This window comes from Leuciscus leuciscus (genome assembly GCF_965113295.1).
Source record: "Leuciscus leuciscus genome assembly, chromosome: 2".
NCBI lineage: Eukaryota > Metazoa > Chordata > Actinopteri > Cypriniformes > Leuciscidae > Leuciscus > Leuciscus leuciscus.
Window position 1 is genome coordinate 62,778,842 of NC_138726.1, and position 19,701 is coordinate 62,798,542.

General features: G+C 44.4%; 1 protein-coding gene across 1 annotated transcript in view; it reads left to right on the forward strand.

The window, feature by feature from the left end:
- Positions 1–1,008: 1,008 nt before the first annotated feature.
- The window catches only part of LOC309492453 (C-type mannose receptor 2-like), a 28,950-nt gene continuing 10,257 nt past the window's right edge, over positions 1,009–19,701 (forward strand). Inside the window, exons 1-3 of the mRNA XM_082161443.1 lie at positions 1,009–1,117; positions 1,289–1,327; positions 1,420–1,770. Of these exons, the coding sequence (XP_082017569.1) occupies positions 1,291–1,327; positions 1,420–1,770 (388 nt within the window). The 5' untranslated portion in view covers positions 1,009–1,117; positions 1,289–1,290. The remainder of the gene's footprint in view (positions 1,118–1,288; positions 1,328–1,419; positions 1,771–19,701) is intronic.

Genomic DNA, 19,701 nt, shown 5'->3' on the forward strand with positions numbered 1-19,701 from the left:
GTGCGGGCTGTGCAGGCGGCCCGGGACAACCAGACAGTTCGGGCGGCCAGGGCAGAGACGACAGTTCAGGGGACCCACTGCCCCCTCCCAAAATTTTCTTGAGGGCAGCTGTGGGGTTATGCTCAGGAACAGGCCCAGACACAGGGACAACCAGACAGTTCGGGCGGCCAGGGCGGAGACGACAGTTCAGGGGACCCACTGCCCCCTCCCAAAATTTTATTGAGGGCAGCTGTGGGGTTATGCTCAGGAACAGATACTGGCTCGGGAACTGGAACAGACACCGGCTCGGCGGTGGCCATCTTGTCCGGAGACACCGGGTCGGTGGCGGCCATCTTGTCTGGAGACACCGGGTCGGCAGACGTGACGTGAACAGTCTCTGGATCGGCAGACGTGACGTGAACAGTCTCTGGATTGGCAGACGTGACATGAACAGTCTCTGGATATACAGGACATGGGGGCTCGGGAACCACCAGACCAAGGAAAGCCTTCCTCCTCATCCTCCGTTTCCCTGAGCAAAGCTGCGCTGCAGCCTCTTGGGCAACCAATGGGGGCGCTGCAGCCTCCTCAGCTGCCACTGGATAGGAGGCAGATGAGGCGGACCTGTTCTTCCTCCTCCCTCTCCCCGAAGGGGTCATTGGAGGACTGGGGACTTGGCAGTTTGTGAGATGAATGGGAGGTGGGCCAAGAGGGGGAAGGCCACCCTCCTCTCCACGGTTGTACACAAACCCCACAAACTGCCAGAATGACAGTACCCCGCATTCCCATCTCCCAGGCACGAACAGGATCATTAAGGCCGTTGTTGAAAATGTCCTGCGTCGCTGATGTTGGTTACAACAAACCAAGATAACCTAGACAGAAGGTGACAGAACTCTGACAATAAGGTCCATATTATAGACTAATACTGACTGACACAGAAGTCAATATGCAAATAAAGGGAAAGACAAGGGTGGACAAATACACAAATATAGAGGAAGTAAAATATAAAATAGGGGTTTTCAGAACAATACACAAATGATGTGATGAGCTGAAAGAGGGATGAGAGCAGATATAATAATAGCGTAGTGTAAATCTGCAGACAGAAACATCAGACTCAGGACAGAAACACACGACCTCTAAAGTAAGAACATGTTCATTCTTCAAACACAATTTGACTTTCAGATGTTAATATTGTATGAATAATTGCTAAAACATTTTTTAAAACAATTTTTTTTATTTACAATTACATGATCATGATTTACTCCAAGATAAATATGTGAGTATTTGGGATTTTTAATGTGTTTTTCCTCAGAAATGGACCAAACTCTATGTTTCATTCTTCTTCTCATTGGTGAGTGTGTTTATTGTTTTATTTATGGTTTATAGTTTCATCAGGTTTGACCCTGTTATGAAAAGCATTAAATCAAACGTTCTCTTTCACAGCTCTCTGCTCCGTATCTGAATGTGTTCAGCGTCAGTATCACTTTATAAACGTGTTGAAGACCTGGACTGAAGCTCAGAGATTCTGCAGAGAGAATTACACAGATCTGGCCACCGTTGACAACATGAACGACATGAACGAGCTGAAGAAGAGTGTGAATGGAGTTGGTCAGGATGTCTGGATTGGGCTGAAGAAGACAGGTGTTGATAAATGGCAGTGTTCTTCAGGTGAACCTGCGCTCTATCTGAACTGGGCTACTGGACAACCTGATGGTGGAGATTATTGTGGAATGATGTCAAATGGAAAAATTCATGATTTGTCATGTAGTGATACTCGTCATTTCATCTGCAACAGTGAGTGCATCTATTTAAAATTACAACAACCGTTCATGCACCATATACCAAATATAACGGCTCCAGAACATTTTCTACTAACGCACACAGCATTAATTTATAAATTAAAGGTAGCGTAGGCAATTTCCGAGAGGCTAGCAATATAAAGCTAGCTTTGAAAGCATGAGAGCTCGGAGCCCTCCCCCGGACAGCATTGTTTGTCTGGAAGACACTCAGCATTATGGGCAGATCTCATTACAAATCGCCCTGAGCCTCTCTTTGCATTTCATTATATAGACAGAAACATCTTTCACATGGAAACGTGCTAACAGTGGGAATTTGCATTCAGCGTTCAGAGTTCAAGGCCATTTGCCTGGAAGACCCACCCTCCGCTGTGTGCAAGTTATCTCCAAACTCTTAAAAACTTTATTACCTTTTGTTTTACTTCTTTGGGAATGTGACCTTTGTACCAGTCGCACTGAGACATTTCAAATGATACCAAACGTATAAAACTGTATGATAATAATTCACATTTAAACCATATAGATTTTTGGATGAATGTAGGTAGGGATGGGTGAAGGGAATGATGTGTAAATTGGGAGGTGATCAACTGTGGTGTGATCGTGTCTCGAATGGAGATGGTAATATAGCAAGAGAGTTCAAATGTTAATTTCCTTTGTTTTCTCAGAGAATAGCCCTCTCTTCCAGTCTTACAGTTTCTCCAGTCTTACAGTTTTTAGAAATATATTAAAATGCAATTCAAATAAGCATGTTGGGAATACAAATGTATTATAAACATACTACTTTCAAGTATATTTTTAATACACTTAACACTATGTCTTTTTTACCTGGGGTAGTTATTTTCATGTTTTGCTTTTGGATTTATTATAAAATAGCTGTAATAACAAATTATTAACTCTAAAAAAATCATCAAAATGCTCAGAAATGTACTTCATGTCTTTGAATGACACGTTTTTCTGTTGCTTCCATTGCTACTCGTTCACATTCAAACCATAAAGCAGCGTAAGAATAATTAACAAACTGATTCATGAAACTCTTTTTTAAATTTATTATTATTGTTTTGATTATTTTCTTAAAGGGAACACAGGACTCGTCTTTGTCAATCAGACGAAGAACTGGAGAGACGCTCAGAGTTACTGCAGACAGAACTAGTGGTCTTCAGTTATGGGCGATTCCACAGTTTAGGCCTAACTGCAAGGACAAACAGCCTGCAAAATCAATCTTCATGGAGAAAGTCATTGTCCTCAGGTTAACATCCTGAGAAAACCTGGGGTACAGCTGTGTGAAAGGCAGGATAAATCTGGCAATGGTAAACTAGTAAACTTTGATCAAAGTTGAGTTGATGTAATATTTAACGTATGTAACATGGACAGAAAAACAGTGTAAGTTCAAGCAGAAAGTGTACTTTATCTAATTCATCTTAATAAAATTCTGGTTGAATCCCAGTTCATGTTTTGCTTTGTTCCTAATTTGGTATAGTTATGAGTCATGCGTTGTGTATCAGTTCAGTTCAGTTCGAGTTTATTTATCCCTTAGGAAATTGGTTTTGCACAGGTGCTGCACATCACAAAAAACACTCACATAGCAAACACTCACATAATAAACACTCATGATTACAGATTATTTAACATTAGAATAGCAGTTGGTATGAATGAGTTCTTAAACCTCCTTGTTCTCCCTCCCATTACTCTATATCTACGTCCTGATGGAAGAATAACAAACTCTTTGTGTAATGGGTGTGTTGGGCAATTGATTATCGCAAAGGCTTTTTTGACAACATGTCCTTTAAAAATGTCCTGGGGCAGTATCTGCTGAGCTCCAATCACTTTCGAAGCAGTCTTTATCAGTTTGGTTATTCTGTTTCTGTTGGACAGGCTAATACAATGAAACCATACAATGTCACAATAAGAAATTACGGATTCAATAAAACTCCGATAAAACAGTGTCATTAACACTGAGCATACTTTAAAAGAGTTCATTTTTCTTAGGAAAAACATACGCTGCTGAACCTTTTTACAAATGGCATCTGTGTTAGCATTAAAATTTAATTTATTATCAATAACTGTACCCAGATAACGATATTCATCCACAAACTCAATATCTCTTCCATTTATGACAGTAGGAGAAACTGAAATGGCAGATTTTCCAAAATCTATGATCATGTCTTTGGTCTTTGATATATTTAGACTTAGGTTACATTTTGCACACCAGGAGACAAAGTCCTCCACCACTGGGCCATGGGATGTCTCCTCATTTACAAGAAGACTCACAATCACAGTATCATCCGCGAACTTTAACATATACCTATTGTCAAATGTGCTCCTACAATCATTAGTATATAAAATAAAAAGAAGAGGGGAAAGAACACACCCTTGAGGCGAGCCAATAGAAGAACATAATTTGGAAGAAAGCAGATTATTGACTCTCACACACTGGGTTCTATTTGATAAAAAATTCACGATCCATCCTACTAGATTAAGATCAAGGTTAAATAATCGAACTAATTTTTCGGCTAATACATGTGGCTTGATTGTGTTGAATGCAGATGAGAAATCAATGAAAGCTAGCCGTGCCCTTGTTTTTGGGGTCTCCAGATGTTGGGCTACTAAATGTACAAGAGTGGTTATGGCATCCTCAACCCCCCTCCCTGCTCTGTACGCAAACTGGAGAGGATCTAAATTATCTTCTACATACTTCAATATCTCCATTCTCACAATTTTTTCAAATGTTTTCATCACTAATGAAGTGAGGGCTACCGGTCTAAAATCATTTAAAACCTTCGGACTCCTACATTTCGCCACAGGAACAACTATGGCATGTTTCCAGATTTGTGGTACAATTTGAGTTCTAACTGACATGTTAAAAATCTCTGTGAATATGCCACTTAGCTGTGAACTACATGCTCTCAACACCTTACCACTAATATTATCTGGCCCAGGGCTTTTATTTACTTTTATCCTTTTAAAAAACCTAGCCACCGTAACAGCATCGATACTAAATACAGTAGGCCTATTGCTTTGCCCAGAGTCATACTTCACATTATCGTCATCCACATCAAATCTTAGATAAAATTTGTTAAGTTCATACGCTAAACACGCATTAGATGTATACCCATTTAAGGATATCGTAGTTCTACTTCCCTGTATGCCTGTCATTAGTTTCATTCCATCCCACACCGCCCTTTGATCAGCATTTAAATATTTTTGTTACATTTTTTCTTTATAATTAAGTTTTGCCTTTGCAATAGCAGCTCTTACTTCCTTCCTAATGACAGAATAAGCAACTTTATCACCACTTTTAAAAACAACACTTTTCTTCTTAAGAAGATTTTTCAGTTCATTTTTAAACCAAGGCTTATTATTTGAATGCCTGGTGATAACCTTTGTATCAATCACATTATCGACACAGAATGAGATATAACTAACCACCACATCAGTCAACTCATTAATATTGTCAGATGGTGCATAAAAAACAGACCAGTCCGTGCACTCAAAACATCCTTGTAGGGCCAATATACCATCCTCATTCCATACCTGGACTGTCCGTGATTCTGTGCCTCTCCTTCGCAGCACAGTCTTATATGTTGGAAACAGATGCACCACACTGTGGTCAGAGGAGCCCAAAGGGGGCTCAGCAACGGATCTGTACGCTCCTCGTATGGATCCATAACATAAGTCAAGAGTCTTATCTCCTCGAGTGTGACAAGTGATATACTGATGAAAATGGCTAAATGTTTTGCTGCAATTACTGCGGTTAAAATCACCCATTACAAGACATGGGGCATCAGGTGAGATGGACTGAAGTCTTTGCAACACAGAGAACAATACATCATTTGCGTTTTTAAAGTTAGCCTTAGGGTGAATATACACAACCGACAAAAACACTTGAGGAAATTCCCTTGGCAAATAATATGGTCTCACCGAAATTGTCAATAGCTCAATGTCCGGTAGGCAAATTTTCTCCCGAACAGTCACATTATTACACCATCTTGGGTTAATATAAAAGCATACTCCACCTCCCTGCCGCTTCCCCGTCGTACATGGGTCACGATCAAGACGTATTGGTACCCCGAATCCATCAATATCGGTCGTAGGATCCATGTCTGCGGCAGTCAGCCACGTCTCGGTGAAGGCTAAAACACACGCATTTCTGAACTCCCGTGTGTGAAATACTCGTGCTTGCAGTTCATCCACCTTGTTTTTCAGTGATTGAACATTTGCCAGGACTATTGAAGGTAGAGGCAGACGTCTCTTCCTTGTTAGGATTCTCACGCGCTGTCGCACGCCACCTTTTTTGCCTCTTTTACGTGTTTTTCTTCTGGTCCTGCCATCTTCTCCAGGACTAAAAAGCTGGCAATCATTGTAAGCCATAATGTCCTTAAACAGGGGGGAATTTGCAGGTTGCCTCGACATCAAGCTGCCTGTGTTTAGTTCAAGGAGAAGATCTCGGGTGTATTGAATCCGGTTCGGAAATGTTCCAGCAGCAGAGTGAAATAAAAGTATTAAAACCAGCAATGATATCCCCATCTTCCTTAAAGACATCACGGAACAATATTAAATTGTATTAAAAATAAAAAGTAAAAGAGCTACAAACAAACCAAGAGAACTACTCCAACACTCATGAACACAATTACACTCAACTGCAAACACCTGTTGCGAGTCGCCACGTGTGCAGCGCCAACGCTGATTGATCCGTATGGTTCACAAAACTGGTAATAGGACTTCCATGCAGGCAGGGTGGCCATCTAATATTATCTGTTCTATAAACTTAAAGGTGCATTTTTGAGTCTGGTATGTTCATAAACTGAAAGCCAGCAAAATTACTAAAAAATACCACAGGTATATTTTTCAAATTTATTTGCCAAATGTAGAAGACAAAGGAACTCCTACAAGTGTGCAAAGTTATAACGTGCGTAACGTGGACGGAAAAAAATTAAACAATCCTGCAAGATTGCCTCTGTAACACAAAATAATACCATTTCATGAAAACTGGCAAAGAATAGAACAAGTTCATAACACATTAAAATAACCTGTTATCATACTATCAAATTTAAAGATCATACATTGTGAATGAAATAACATTTGTAACGTGGACAGATAAAATGAGTAATTCTGCTGAATAGAGCACCAATAACTCTTTATGCAAAGTAACCCTGAATATTTGTTAACTAAAGGACAATTAATTTACTGCAGAAGTAAATGGAAGGCAGTTGAGGATGAGTCAAAAATACGCAGAAAACAACGTTTGAAGTTGGACAGACTGAAAATTTCCGTCTAATTTACGAACGAGATGTGCAGAATCTGTCAAAATGTAAAACCACCATTCATGCTCTTTCACGATGAACACGACGCTTTCGGTCCGAAACCACTCGCAATCATCCGACTCGCACACTCTTTTATCCTTTCTCACCACAATGATCCTATTTAATGTTTACTTAACCAAAGTTTACCACGTTCGTATCATTTTAACGTTCGTAAACTTTTGGACAGAATCCACAAACTTACCCACATTCGTCGAAATCCGTGAAATCCTGTTAACTCTTCCTTCCACGCAGAGCGACCGTGACCTAGACAATCTTATTTCTGACATGAACCGTTGAGACATTAGGAGATGGAAATTCAGCGTCAGAATAAAATGTTCGAGCGTTATGATTTTTGGACAGAAAATCTCGGCCCCCGTTTTATCCCGATTTATTAACAATTTATCATGTAGCATATGAGAATTTAACCCACACAAGATGTTTTTATCGTTTTGCTACTGATAGAATTACATGGAAAAATGATATCTCTGCTTCCTTTAGAATCATAGTTTAACGTGCGTAACTGCTTGGACAGAAAGTGTAACGAACGTTAGTGAATGTTTCCATTGCATCGTGGTGGATTAAGGGAATTATACTTTCAGTGTTAGTAGTAGTATTTTGTAGAAGACACACCAAAAATAAATGTTATGCGCCAAAATTCTGGATTTTATTAAAGGAAATGAAAGAAATGACTTAGGAAAAATCCAGATGCACTGAATGTCCCACCATGACATCCGCAATTTCTGGGGACGGAAATAAAATAAAGTCTCATTCCACGATAATTCCAAGGCTTAGTGGGATAAAAATAACTTTATTATTTCTTACATCTATCTTTAACAAAATAGTGAACTAAAAATAAAAAAAATGACAACAACTGGGTATTATTCAATCTATATTGTTCATTACACCCCTTGTGGACAGAAACTGTGGAATCGCCCATATCTGGATCATGGGCCTTGAATAGTAGTCTTCAGTTATTTAGATCACAGATCTGGATCGGTCTGTTCAGAGACTCATGGCAGTGGTCAGATCAGAGTAACTCCTCTTTCAGATACTGGGATCCTACTCAACCTAATAATAGTGGAGGAAATGAAAACTGTACAGTGATCAGTCCAAACGCTCAGGGTCAATGGCATGACATCTCTTGCAACAACCGATATCCTTTTGTGTGTCATGAAGGTGAGCAGATCCTCACAAACACACACAATCCATCCATCACCTCCAGATATCTTAAAGTTCACGCTACATGTCTGACATGACAGATTCCTCCACAGTGTTTGTTCTGCATGTTGCTTTTGATCAGTCTCTCTCTAGTTTTTGCTTGTGGTTTGTTTTGTGTCCAGATAAACTGATTCTGATCACAGAGACTCTGACGTGGCCTGAAGCTCTGAGATACTGCAGACAGAATTATACAGATCTGGTCTCGGTTCATTCAGAGGAGATGCAGGAGGAGGTGATGAATGTGGTTAAACGTGCGTCTACTGAGGCGGTGTGGTTGGGTTTACGTCACTCCTGCACTGTGGGCCTCTGGTTCTGGGTGAGCGGAGAGACCGTGTGCTATCAGAACTGGGCTCCAGGGAACGGCACAGGAGACGAGGACTGTGAGTCTGGAGTGAGATCTGGAGCAGTTCTGTCTGGAGGAGATCAGCGCTGGATCAGCCGTCCTGAGACTCACAAACTCAACTTCATCTGCAGCAGATCTTAGGAGTGAAGGATATGTCATTATCATCAGATAATGTGCTTATATCAAAAGCAGCTTTACAGTGATAGCAGAAAGATAATGCAACAAAGTTTGTTTCTGCTGTTCAAGTTCATTGATGGTATCATTCGATGGATAATTTTTGAGTATGAATGTGTCATTTTGAGTAGAAAATGAACCCCAGATATCAACAGCAAGTCACTAACCCTAAACTGTAGGATAAAACTGTATAAACAAAATAATTTTTATCATATTATTGCACTTATTATTAACCAGTTAGACTTTATTTCTGTCGTACATCTATAGAAGCTCTTGTTGAGAATTAAATGTTGATGTTTTATTGAAAATGTTTGGTTTCACATCACCATTATGGTGATCAGTGTTTGCTTTAGTTGTGCTGTGCTCTGGACCCTTGACTTTATTAATATTAGTTATTCTTTGACTGCTGCAACAAAATGTGAGCAGGTGATGGTGATGTTATCATAATTTAGTGACCTGATTCCATCATTTTATCTGATTCTAATCTTTGATTAAGTGTGTTATTAATTTTACATTATTGATTGTAGCAGCCCTGTGGTTATACAGCAATATGAGCTCCTGCATCAGTCAGACACACAGGCATCAAAAATCAGCATATGAATCTCAACATGTTAATAATGATCAACAAAAAGTTTCATGCTGCAATGCATGCTGGGTGCCACCATGTGTGACGTGCCTCTGAGCCCGTCCTACTCTAGCCGACTGTGTGTTGGGACTCATAATGTGAAACACCTGCAGAGAATTATCAAAGGTTTTAGTTCTCTGACTTCACTCTCTTCGGTTGCCCTTTTGTCTTCTGTTGCTCCTTTGTTATTTGTTTATCATTCATTTGCTTCATGTATCAGTTTAGTTTGGGGATTTATGTTTGCAGGCCTGTATGTATGTGGGAATGTGTGTTTAATATTTTGTGCCGTAAATTACGTTGCTTATTCTTTATTTACGTTGATGTTCAGAGCGGAATGTTTTCCATAGCTGTGTTTTTCTTATTTAGTTATTCGTTTTAAACTTTATTTTTTATTAATAAACACTTTTTGATTCGCTTTTGTTCTTGTTGCCTCCTTCATTTGTTGTGGCTCTGAGCCGGTCGTGACTCCATGGTACAAAACTCCCAGCATGCACTGCAGCATGAATAAATGCTGCGGAATAGTCTTACTATTTAATTTATTTGTTTTTATTTTTTCTGTAGTTTTGTGATGTTCAGAGTGTATATTTGTGTGTAAGTTGGTTTGATTGTCACCATTGTTGAGATTCATGTGCTGATTTTTGATCTCTGTGAAGTACATTTCTTTGTTGTAGTTTCACAGTGTCTGATTGTTGTAGTTTCACAGTCGTGGTAATGTAGAATTTAAGTGTGCTTGTTAGAGCCATAATATACATTGTGCAAATTTGATAATATTGAAGTTTTGTTAGATTATTACTCATTGTACTTATATTTTTTACAAGATTAAGTATGTTTATACTGTAATTATTTATGCTTTTGTTATGTCCTTGCTAACTGATTTAAGTGAATTAAAGGGATAGTTCACTTTGAAAAAAAATGTTGGTATTGTCACCGGTGCAGGCCGGGGCGGACTCGGATGACCAGCCGCCCCTGACTCCAGACACCACCGTGAGGAGCCAACACCACAGGCACGCAACAGATGGACAAAAGAGGAAGCAGGTAATTTGGTTCAAAGGTAACAATCTTTATTGAATAATAATCAACTTGAAGAAAGAATGAGCAACTCCTGTCTTCTCGAGCTATTGGACCGGAGTAGCCGCTGAAACGATTTTCCACTGTCTTCGGGGCACAATGGAACGATAGTGGCTAGGAAGGCTTACTCCACGGCGTTGCTGCACGTCTGCAGTACTCAAACGATAAGTAACAAGTAATGTTTACTTCTTCAACAGCAGATTCTCCTAACAGGACGTGAAAGGGGAATTGTGACTTTAAAACTCACTTCACAGCGTTGCTGCACATCTGCAGGACTCAGGCGGTAGGTCACAGGTAAGGTTTCTTCTCTTAACAGCAGATTCTCTAAACAGGTCGTGAGAGGGAAATTGTGACTTTAAAACTCACTTCACAGCGTTGCTGCACATCTGCAGGACTCAGGCGGTAGGTAACAGGTAAGGTTTCTTCTCTTAACAGCAGATTCTCTTAACAGGTCGTGAGAGGGGAATTGTGACTTTAAAACTCACTTCACAGCGTTGCTGCACATCTGCAGGACTCAGGCGATAGGTAACAGGTAAGGTTTCTTCTCTTAACAGCAGATTCTCTTAACAGGTCGTGAGAGGGGAATTGTGACTTTAAAACTCACTTCACAGCGTTGCTGCACATCTGCAGGACTCAGGCGGTAGGTCACAGGTGAGGTTTCTTCTCTTAACAGCAGATTCTCTCGTCAGGATATAAAAGGGAAATTGTGACTTTAAAACTCACTTCACAGCGTTGCTGCACATCTGCAGGACTCAGACGGTAGGTAACAGGTGAGGTTTCTTCTCTCAACAGCAGTTTCTCTCGTCAAGACATAAAAAGGAAATTGTGACTTTAAAACTCACTTCACAGCGTTGCTGCACATCTGCAGGACTCAGACGGTAGGTAACAGGTGAGGTTTCTCCTCTCAACAGCAGTTTCTCTCGTCAAGACATAAAAAGGAAATTGCGACTTTATCAGCGATGTTATGCATCTTCAGGGCTCCATCACTAAGTATAACGGTTCAGACTTTTCCACAGCCATACGGTTCTTCACGAGACTTGTAATTTCAGAGAGAGAGAGGGTTAACAGGAGCCTTCAATAAGGGATTACTTCACAACAATACTCAGTGGAAGAGAGGATAATACAAAGCATTACTTCACCAGTTCAGTTGCATCGTTCTGAATTTTGGATGAGGACAAGTAGATCATTTCACAAGAATGAAAGCAGGCGTTGGAAGACTCTTCTCAGCATAGCACACAGCACTCGTGTTCACTACAAATCCACAGCATTAATTCGACGTGCATCAGGTAAGGCAAACAACTGCAAATCACTCACACAGTAGGGCTGATCCGAAGCCTCGCTTCATCCATGCATTTCAACGGGAATATTCAACTCTCAATTCCTCTCCAATGTATCTGAAACAGATGTCCTCCTCAATAGTAAGTTTCACATTCACAGTCTTTGCTTCAAGCTTTACATTTAATTCAACGATGTAATTTAATTCACTTATCTTTCTCTTTCCCTCTTCCAGCGCAGATCCAAGCCACAATTCAATCCAGTAATATTCCACAAGCAGCTCCAAACGACAGACTCAAATGGCAGTTCCTCACTTACACGAATTTCCAGGATGACAGCGTCCAATGTAAGCGTCCAAACCGGCGATCTTCTACCCCAAAACACAACGACAGAGACCCAGCCAAACAACTGATCAACTGAACACCGATTGACCTTTACCAGTTCCAACCTTCGCCTTACCAGTTCCAACCTTTTTCCTCCGCACTAACTCGACTCTGAATGGCTCTTTTATCCTCCTCTTGTGAAGCGGAAAGCCTGTACAAACACCGCTCCTCTCTCTCCCTCACACCTGTCGTGCATCAGCTGTAATTAGTTTGCGCAATATCTCCGCTACACCCGGAACCGGAGTGAGGTGTTACACCAAAATAACTCCCCTCGGGGACATAGAAAGAGAAAAGAAAGGTTCCGCTTTTCCCAGCATTTTGTCACCCGTGACATCCCCCCTTGCCAATCGGTTCTAGTCCCTGGAACCGGTCTTCTCTAATGCCATTCGCCATATCTCTCAGGCGGCTGTCCTTGGTTGTCCCGCTGGGACCGTCGGGGTGGCGTGGGTGAAGCCGCTCGGGCCTCCGCTTCGGGATTCCCTGGGACTATTGCCCACCCTACCATGGGCACATTGGGAGCAAGCGGCGCACTTTGTATTTCAGCCGCTGGCTGTGGATAGTTCGGACATGGACGGAGCAAATTTCGATGAAGCACTCGTATAGGTCCCGGTTTTCCCTCAGGCCGTACCGAATAGACTGGAGCATCAGGCCCCTGCCGGTGCTCCACCACATATGGTGTCGATTCCCAACGATCATGGAGCTTTCCTTTCCCTGGACGTCGGTTGTCCCTTACCAGCACTCGCTCTCCAGGCAGTAAAGGGGCTTCTCTGGCAGTTCGATCATACAGTCGCTTGTTCTTAGCTGCTGCAGCACTCAAATGGTCTGAAACTCGCTTGTAGGCATTTAGTAGTTGTTGATGGTGTCGATTTACCCAGTCCGTTGTGTTGTACTCTCCTTCGGTGGCCTCGGTGCCCAGAAGCAAGTCTACAGGTAGACGTAGATGACGCCCAAACATGAGGTAAGAAGGGGCATACCCGGTGATGCTGTGCACGCTATTATTATAGGCTTGTAGTAACGTAGGAAGGCTCTCGGCCCATTGACACTGCTGCTCACTCTCCAACGTTCCCAATAGCCCTAACAGGGTCTGATTGAATCTTTCGCATCCCCCGTTACCTTGGGGATGATACGAAGTTGTGTGTGTCTTTCGACAACCATAGAGCTGGCTCAGCTCCTGTATGACTCGGGCCTCGAAGTTTGGACCTTGGTCCGAATGGAGGGTCTCTGGACAGCCAAACGGCTGTATTACCGTTCTCCAAAGGGCATTGGCCGTAGTCACTGCCGTCTGGTCTACCGTGGGGACGGCCCAAGCGTACTTGGTGAACAGATCCGTCATTACCAGGATGTTTTGATATCGATCTGCGGGTCTCCCTAGAGTCAGGAAATCAATCCCTATGATGTGCAGAGGTGCCTTCGGCCGAAAGGGAACCAGTGGGGCTCGAGGTTCCTTCCGGAGTTTGAACAGCGTGCACCGTGGACAACTCTGAACAAACTCTTCAACTTTCTTCTCCATCCTTGACCAGTAGAAATACCTCCTCAACAGTGACAAAGTCTTTTCTTGGCCTTGATGGCCAGCATGGGTGTGATAGGCATTCAACAGCTCTTGGACTTGGTCCTCTGGAACCACCACTTGATACCTGGTTTCCTGAGTTTTTGGATCTCGCAGTGAACGGCAAATTACCCCTCCTCTGATCCGCAGTCTCTTCCACTGTTTCAGGAGCTGTTGTACTCCCACTGTCTGAGCCTGCCTTTCCCCAGCTCGCAGCCTGAATCCTCGCCTGAGATGCGAGGCGACCTGACACAGGTCTTCGTCTCCTTGCTGTAACCTGCTCCACCGTCCGGGGTCCCATCCCCAACTGGACGGAATGTCCCCCTGGGTCCCGGAAGCTTCCACGACCGCCACCAACAATTCATCCTCTTGACCAGGGGCATCGAGGTGCGTTTGACCGTTTCTCTGAATGGCTGGGAGTCTGGACAATGTATCAGCATTCGCGTTTTCTCTGCCGGGTCGATACTTGAGCTGATAGTCATAATTAGCAAGCTGAGCCACCCACCGCTGCTCCACTGCTCCCAACTTGGCAGTCTGTAAATGAACTAGAGGATTGTTGTCCGTGATCACAGTCACCTTAGCTCCCCACAGGTAGTCTTTGAATTTCTCGGCCATGGCCCATTTCATGGCTAGCAACTCTATCTTGAAGGAACTGTAGTTTGCTGCGTTCCGCTCTGCAGGATGTAAACTTCGACTGGCATAAGCAATTACCTTCTCCACTCCTTGTTGCTCTTGGGCTAATACCGCCCCCAATCCTGCATTGCTGGCATCGGTATACAGGAGAAACGGCTGAGTGAAGTCTGCATAGGCCAGGATAGGGGCCCCCAAAAGTTCCTGCTTCAGATTTTGGAAGGCCGTTTCACATGCTGCGTCCCATTGCACTGTCGATGAGCCTTTGCCACGGGAACGTCCAGTACCAGCAAGAAGCTGGTTCAATGGCTTAGCAAGCCCAGAGAATCCTTTAATAAATCGTCGATAATATCCTACGAAGCCTAGGAAGGACCGCACTTGTCTCACCGTTCGTGGGGGCTCCCAGCCTTGGACTGCTGCAACTTTCTCTGGATCAGGGGATATACCGGCAGCGCTGACTCGATGTCCCAGGAACTGTACCTCTTTGCGAAACAACTGGCATTTTTCTGGTCTCAATTTTAGCCCATATTTCTCCATGGCCCGGAAGGCATTCTCTAAATGATGCAGGTGAGTTTGAAAGTCAGGGGAAAAAACGATTACATCGTCCAAATAGACCAGCGTGGATTCAACTAGTTGCCCTCCCAGGCATCGCTGCATAAGTCGCTGGAAGGTCGCGGGGGCGTTACACAACCCGAACGGCATCCGGTCCCACTCGAATAGCCCGAACGGTGTGGTGAAGGCAGTCTTCTCTCTATCGCGGTCATCCATCTGTACTTGCCAGTATCCGCTGGCCAAATCCAAGGTCGAATACCATGCTGCTTGAGTCAAACTCGTGAGTGAATCTTCGATTCGCGGCAACGGGAATGCATCTTTCTTGGTCACACTATTGAGCTTGCGGTAGTCAACACAAAATCTCCAGGCTCCCGTTTTCTTCTGTACTAGGACAATCGGGGCTGCCCATGGACTACTACTCTCTCGAACGATCCCTCCATCTAGCATCCCTTTTAGCAGAGCGCGGACTTCAGTGTAGAGAGTGGGGGGCACCGGACGGTACCGCTCCCGACTAGGTGTTGCTTCTCCGGTGGGTATTTGGTGCTTAATCACTCCTGTACAACCATAGTCTTCCTCATGGGTTGAGAACACATGTTTCCACCTCTTCAGGAGCTCCTGGAGCTGTAACACTTGTCCTTCCTCCAGGTCATCACCCTTCAAAGATTCCCCCATCAAATGGGTCGGCATTCCTCCCCTCACAGGGCCTGTACTGACCTCCACTGGACGGACGGCAACTTCTACCACCGCAGGGCTCACCTGCCTGAAACAGACATCTTGTTGCTCTTGGACTTGGACAGGACGGACAGATGAAACTCGGACCAGCCGTTGGTGTCGACGAAGGAGTACTGGGTAGGGATGGGCATTTCGCACCTTCACTGAGACTCGCCCTCGTCGTATGACCGCTAGCCCATGGGCTACTTCGATGGGTTGACAATCTTCATGAGGCTCTACCAGGACACAGTTACCTGACTCACGGGGTCCAGCCGGCACTCGGACCCAAAGAACAGCCTCACTCCGGGCTGGAACAGACAGAGCATACCGGCAGATGACTCGACCGATATCTTCCCGCTCTTGCACCTGACTGGCCGCATGGACTCTTTGACAATCGGCCAGGATCCGGTCCCAGTCCTGCCTTGCTGCCAACGGAGATGTTCGGGTCGGTCGACCGTTAAACAGGTCCTCCCAACAATCCAGAATGACATTCATCCCTAGCAGTGCTCGATGGAGACCCAAGCAATGGTCTCGAACAATGACAACACCTTTCTGGTGGACAGGAACCCCTCGAACCAGAAAGTCTACCACGATGTACCCAGTATAAGGAATATCCAATCCATTCGCTCCACGTAATGTGAGTCTTGAAGTTTCCGTCCTGTGAAGCCGATGATCCGCGAATAGCTCCAGAGCCAGACTTTCTGAAAACAATGTGACCTGAGAACCTGTATCGACCAGACAATTAATCTTCATTCCATTAACTTGAACTTCTACGGTGGGACAACGCCCAACCCAGTCGTCTCTCATCACAGGAACAGAACAAGGGTCTCTTGAAGGGGTCCCGGCCACTTGACCCACAGTGACCGGTGGGACTAAAAACCCCCTTGAGAGCTTCGACGACGGTCGCACTGGCGGCTGATGTGTCCCGGATTTCCACAATTGATACAGATGGGTCGACCCTGATGATCCCACTGAAACCGGGGGCCCGTCGGACGCGGAGGGCGGCGTACAGGTCTTGGCCCCTCCTCTGAATATGATCTTCCTCGCACCATCGGTCCACCTTCGACTCGACCTCGATGAAGCTCACCCAAAAGATTCCGAGACAACTCTGCCATCTGTCCCTTAACATCTTCCAGTAATTCTGTCCTCAACTTCTGCTTCCACTCACTTGACTCAACAGGCGCGGGCACTGTGGCGCTGCTGGCCGCCACACGAACCGGTGTCCGAGTCGTCACTCCCTGATCTGACTCCAACGCCAAGGCCTCTTGTCGAAGAGCCTCAAAAGACATAGTGGGGTCTCGTCGAAGCTGGAGCCGTATGCCCTGGCGCACCGGTCCTTCCCGCAGCCCCAAAACAAACTGGTCTCTCAATAAGCCCTCTCCTTCTCCCAGTCCATGATCTTGTCGACCTTTCAGCCGGCCAAACTGCTCTCGCAGTTTCAGGGAGTATGCTCGCAGAGTCTGCTGAGGCCCCTGCTGACAGTTAAAGAACTGGGCACGAAGGATGGCTACCGGGGTAGAATCTCCATATACTCCAGACAAGAAATCAAAGACATTCTTCACAGTGGCCCGCGTGGCTTCTGATGCAGCAAGAACTTCCCTTTTGGCTTCTCCTTCTAACGATCCTAGCACAAACTGTACCTTTTGCGATGCGCTCAGTCCTTGTAATCCAGCCAGATATTCCGTCTGCGCTTTCCAGTCCTGAAAACTCAGCTCCGATCCTGGTCCTCCATAGCGTTGTGCCCAAGGGGCTCCCATCATAATGGGCATTACTTGCGAGCGAACTGGTGGAACCTCTTCGTCCACCATCGCGTACCTGTGGCCGCTACAACTCACGGTGGCAATCCTGCCGACTTACGCCAAATTGTGTCACCGGTGCAGGCCGGGGCGGACTCGGATGACCAGCCGCCCCTGACTCCAGACACCACCGTGAGGAGCCAACACCACAGGCACGCAACAGATGGACAAAAGAGGAAGCAGGTAATTTGGTTCAAAGGTAACAATCTTTATTGAATAATAATCAACTTGAAGAAAGAATGAGCAACTCCTGTCTTCTCGAGCTATTGGACCGGAGTAGCCGCTGAAACGATTTTCCACTGTCTTCGGGGCACAATGGAACGATAGTGGCTAGGAAGGCTTACTCCACGGCGTTGCTGCACGTCTGCAGGACTCAAACGATAAGTAACAAGTAATGTTTACTTCTTCAACAGCAGATTCTCCTAACAGGACGTGAAAGGGGAATTGTGACTTTAAAACTCACTTCACAGCGTTGCTGCACATCTGCAGGACTCAGGCGGTAGGTCACAGGTAAGGTTTCTTCTCTTAACAGCAGATTCTCTAAACAGGTCGTGAGAGGGAAATTGTGACTTTAAAACTCACTTCACAGCGTTGCTGCACATCTGCAGGACTCAGGCGGTAGGTAACAGGTAAGGTTTCTTCTCTTAACAGCAGATTCTCTTAACAGGTCGTGAGAGGGGAATTGTGACTTTAAAACTCACTTCACAGCGTTGCTGCACATCTGCAGGACTCAGGCGATAGGTAACAGGTAAGGTTTCTTCTCTTAACAGCAGATTCTCTTAACAGGTCGTGAGAGGGGAATTGTGACTTTAAAACTCACTTCACAGCGTTGCTGCACATCTGCAGGACTCAGGCGGTAGGTCACAGGTGAGGTTTCTTCTCTTAACAGCAGATTCTCTCGTCAGGATATAAAAGGGAAATTGTGACTTTAAAACTCACTTCACAGCGTTGCTGCACATCTGCAGGACTCAGACGGTAGGTAACAGGTGAGGTTTCTTCTCTCAACAGCAGTTTCTCTCGTCAAGACATAAAAAGGAAATTGTGACTTTAAAACTCACTTCACAGCGTTGCTGCACATCTGCAGGACTCAGACGGTAGGTAACAGGTGAGGTTTCTCCTCTCAACAGCAGTTTCTCTCATCAAGACATAAAAAGGAAATTGCGACTTTATCAGCGATGTTATGCATCTTCAGGGCTCCATCACTAAGTATAACGGTTCAGACTTTTCCACAGCCATACGGTTCTTCACGAGACTTGTAATTTCAGAGAGAGAGAGGGTTAACAGGAGCCTTCAATAAGGGATTACTTCACAACAATACTCAGTGGAAGAGAGGATAATACAAAGCATTACTTCACCAGTTCAGTTGCATCGTTCTGAATTTTGGATGAGGACAAGTAGATCATTTCACAAGAATGAAAGCAGGCGTTGGAAGACTCTTCTCAGCATAGCACACAGCACTCGTGTTCACTACAAATCCACAGCATTAATTCGACGTGCATCAGGTAAGGCAAACAACTGCAAATCACTCACACAGTAGGGCTGATCCGAAGCCTCGCTTCATCCATGCATTTCAACGGGAATATTCAACTCTCAATTCCTCTCCAATGTATCTGAAACAGATGTCCTCCTCAATAGTAAGTTTCACATTCACAGTCTTTGCTTCAAGCTTTACATTTAATTCAACGATGTAATTTAATTCACTTATCTTTCTCTTTCCCTCTTCCAGCGCAGATCCAAGCCACAATTCAATCCAGTAATATTCCACAAGCAGCTCCAAACGACAGACTCAAATGGCAGTTCCTCACTTACACGAATTTCCAGGATGACAGCGTCCAATGTAAGCGTCCAAACCGGCGATCTTCTACCCCAAAACACAACGACAGAGACCCAGCCAAACAACTGATCAACTGAACACCGATTGACCTTTACCAGTTCCAACCTTCGCCTTACCAGTTCCAACCTTTTTCCTCCGCACTAACTCGACTCTGAATGGCTCTTTTATCCTCCTCTTGTGAAGCGGAAAGCCTGTACAAACACCGCTCCTCTCTCTCCCTCACACCTGTCGTGCATCAGCTGTAATGAGTTTGCGCAATATCTCCGCTACACCCGGAACCGGAGTGAGGTGTTACACCAAAATAACTCCCCTCGGGGACATAGAAAGAGAAAAGAAAGGTTCCGCTTTTCCCAGCATTTTGTCACCCGTGACAGTATGTTTTAGCTTACCTCAAGGGCATCCAAGATGTAGGTGTCTTTTTTTCCGCAGTAGTTTCAATTTTGATATTTTTAGGTCAAACCGTTCTTGTCTGTC